This window comes from Propithecus coquereli, unplaced genomic scaffold, assembly GCF_000956105.1.
Source record: "Propithecus coquereli isolate 6110/MARCELLA unplaced genomic scaffold, Pcoq_1.0 Scaffold244, whole genome shotgun sequence".
Taxonomy (NCBI): domain Eukaryota; kingdom Metazoa; phylum Chordata; class Mammalia; order Primates; family Indriidae; genus Propithecus; species Propithecus coquereli.
In genome coordinates this window covers 695692-698371 of record NW_012147997.1, presented here as the reverse complement: position 1 = coordinate 698371, position 2680 = coordinate 695692, and the positions used below count along the sequence as shown (strand labels likewise).

The 2680-nt window shown below is 33.7% G+C and overlaps 1 protein-coding gene across 1 annotated transcript in view; it reads left to right on the top strand.

The window, feature by feature from the left end:
- The window catches only part of COL19A1 (collagen, type XIX, alpha 1), a 383175-nt gene that overhangs the window by 186913 nt on the left and 193582 nt on the right, over positions 1-2680 (top strand). The window contains exon 14 of the mRNA XM_012646513.1: positions 1697-1750. Coding sequence (XP_012501967.1) covers positions 1697-1750 — 54 coding nt within the window. The remainder of the gene's footprint in view (positions 1-1696; positions 1751-2680) is intronic.

Genomic DNA, 2680 nt, shown 5'->3' with positions numbered 1-2680 from the left:
TCAATCAAATATATGCAAATATTATCATTTCAACATTTAATCACATAAAAATTGTCAATAAGACACTTTACATCCTTTTCTTATACTAAATATCAGAATCCCAACAGTATTTTATACTCACAGCACATCTTAATTCAGACTAGTCACATTTCAGGGATTGAAAAACTACATATGGCTTGTGGATATTGTATTGGATAGTGCTGGTCCAAAGGCTAGAAGAGTGTACACAAGGTATATAATAAACGTTTATTGAATAAATGGATGAATAAATTAGTGAATTGCTAATAAATCTATTAACAGAAATGGAAATTTTCTTTCCCCAAGTCTTTAGAATATGCTGTTGCCAAGTTCTACTCTGGAATCACGTATAAACAGAGTATGTGTTGCTCAATTTGGGAAGGAATAAATTTTTCAAATAATAAGAGAACACTGTGATGCATCTCAAATATTATTTAATTTTTCAGTAATCCTTTTTTTAAATAAATATTCCAAGGGAAATAAAAACATAGCTACGAGTTTTATCCCCGAAGGCATTGATGCAACTACAAAGTTTTTTGGCCAATTTGAAATTGTTTTCATAAATTAAAATGTTTTTTTAAGGTATAAGACTACTGTTTTCTCGTACTCTCTGCAACAGGATTATTTTAAGTATCCAATTTTTTTGTTGTTTCTTTCAATTCATCATTGGCTTCTATATTGAGTAGCTACAGGCAATGGCATTTGGCATTATTTATTTGCCACAAAATGTCAGGCAGTAATAGCTGGATCCCTCAGCTACAAACAATAAGATGCCTAGATTCACTGTGCACTCTGTGGCTTCAGAATATTTATTTTTTCCATTATTGTTCTTCCCTCATCCAGTGTGTTAAGTTAAGGACAAAGGAAGACCTTTTTTTTTTCCTATTTACCACACAGTCAGGATCTGTCTATCTAACTTTCTTTCTATTTACACTGTGAACATACTCAGCTGTAGAACTAACCTCCTCCAGTGCAATCTATTGTAGTAGTCCTGAAAGCTGTCGTATTTTAGTCAAAAACCAAATACCCATTAAAACACCCATGAGTCCGGAGGAGTCATGAAAACATTTATCTGATATTCTGTCTGTGTCTTCGGTCGTCTCATTTGACATCTTTACACACCCAGGTAAAGAAAGACAGAAATTAGAGAATTAAACATACTTTAAAACAGGAAAGATATTACATTTTAGCTCCAGTTTTGTAAGAGCAAAAGAATGTATCTTTCTTTCCTTTTCCCCTCCAATTAGATTTCTTGATAGAGACATAAAAATGGTTTTGATTTGACTCTTGAATTTTTTTGGCAAGCTTTATAAAGGCCAAATCAATGCTAAATCAGAGGTATTTACAACATCCACAAATTTAATCCAAAGTGGATACTTAAATGCTCATATAGATCTAAATGATATTCTCCCAGATGGTGAATTAATGTAATTTTAGCAGGAAGCAAAGTTGCACAAATATGCAATATTGAGGATTCGCGCTGATTTAATGTATCTGTGCCCACCACAGCGCAGATGTTGATTATCATTTTAGTGCCAGTTGTCTTGATTTCTCTTTATACTACAAAGGGAAGAATGGGATTTGGGAGTTCAGTAAATTATGATTTATTTTGTTGCTAAAGACTTGCTAGAAATTGAAGCTTTCTGTGAACTGTGTATTGATTATATTTCTTACACAGGGTTTGAAAGGTGACTTGGGTCCTCCTGGTCCACCTGGCCCAAAAGGAGAAAAGGTATTTACCCAGCAAAGTGCCAATCTTTTCTTAAGAAAACCCTGAGAACCTATGTCGTGACTTCTTGTTGACAGCATTTATCTCCCAAAAGTATTTTAAAATTAACCAAAGGCTGTTATGTTAAAAGCATCAGAACAGGAAAAGCCTTTTGGTTCATTTAATTAGTTTGAAGATACTAAATGCACAATTTCTAGTTGACATTAACTGGTATTTATAAGATTTTCCTTTTCCCACCCTTGCTTAACAGCATTAGGTATTCAATCACCGAATTAGCAAATGTGTCCTGAATTGGGGAACTTTGCCAATAACACTGAGCTGCCATAGCAATGGTAAAGCAAGTGTCTTTTGGAGGGAGAAGGCTAACTTTGTATCTCAGTCTTAGTCTAAATGTTCATTTCCTGCCACTTTTTCTTATATGCCATTTCACAATGACATGTTCACAGTGCCCTCAAAAAGAGAATTAAGTAATACTAAAAGGAAAATTTATTTTGAATAAGGTCATTGGGTGATCCCAATTTGATGAAAATTGTATGTGGATGTGTTTTGCACCTATTTTCCAGTTCTCCATTCTCAGTACATTTAGAAATCCTGGTCTATCTCTAATATTTATCTCAATGTTAAAGGTGATCTCGTAAATCAGTCCTCAGTGACTGACTGATTTAAGCTACGTCAATGTCTTGATTATTTTAATTCAATTGTTACAAAAAATAATGATTAAACATAGCTAAGTTTTGACTTTCAAAATGGTTGTATTTGGTGAGAAAAGAAAAAGTCCTAAACATACTCTCAACACGAGACTACAGCATCCAGTGCCTCCTGCCACACAGTATATGGTCTCCGTAATATCCAGCTAAACAAGAACCTTGGCAAGGATGCTTGGTCTTAATGATTGAAAGTTCTTATGAAATAAATAGAGTTCCCAAGAAAATA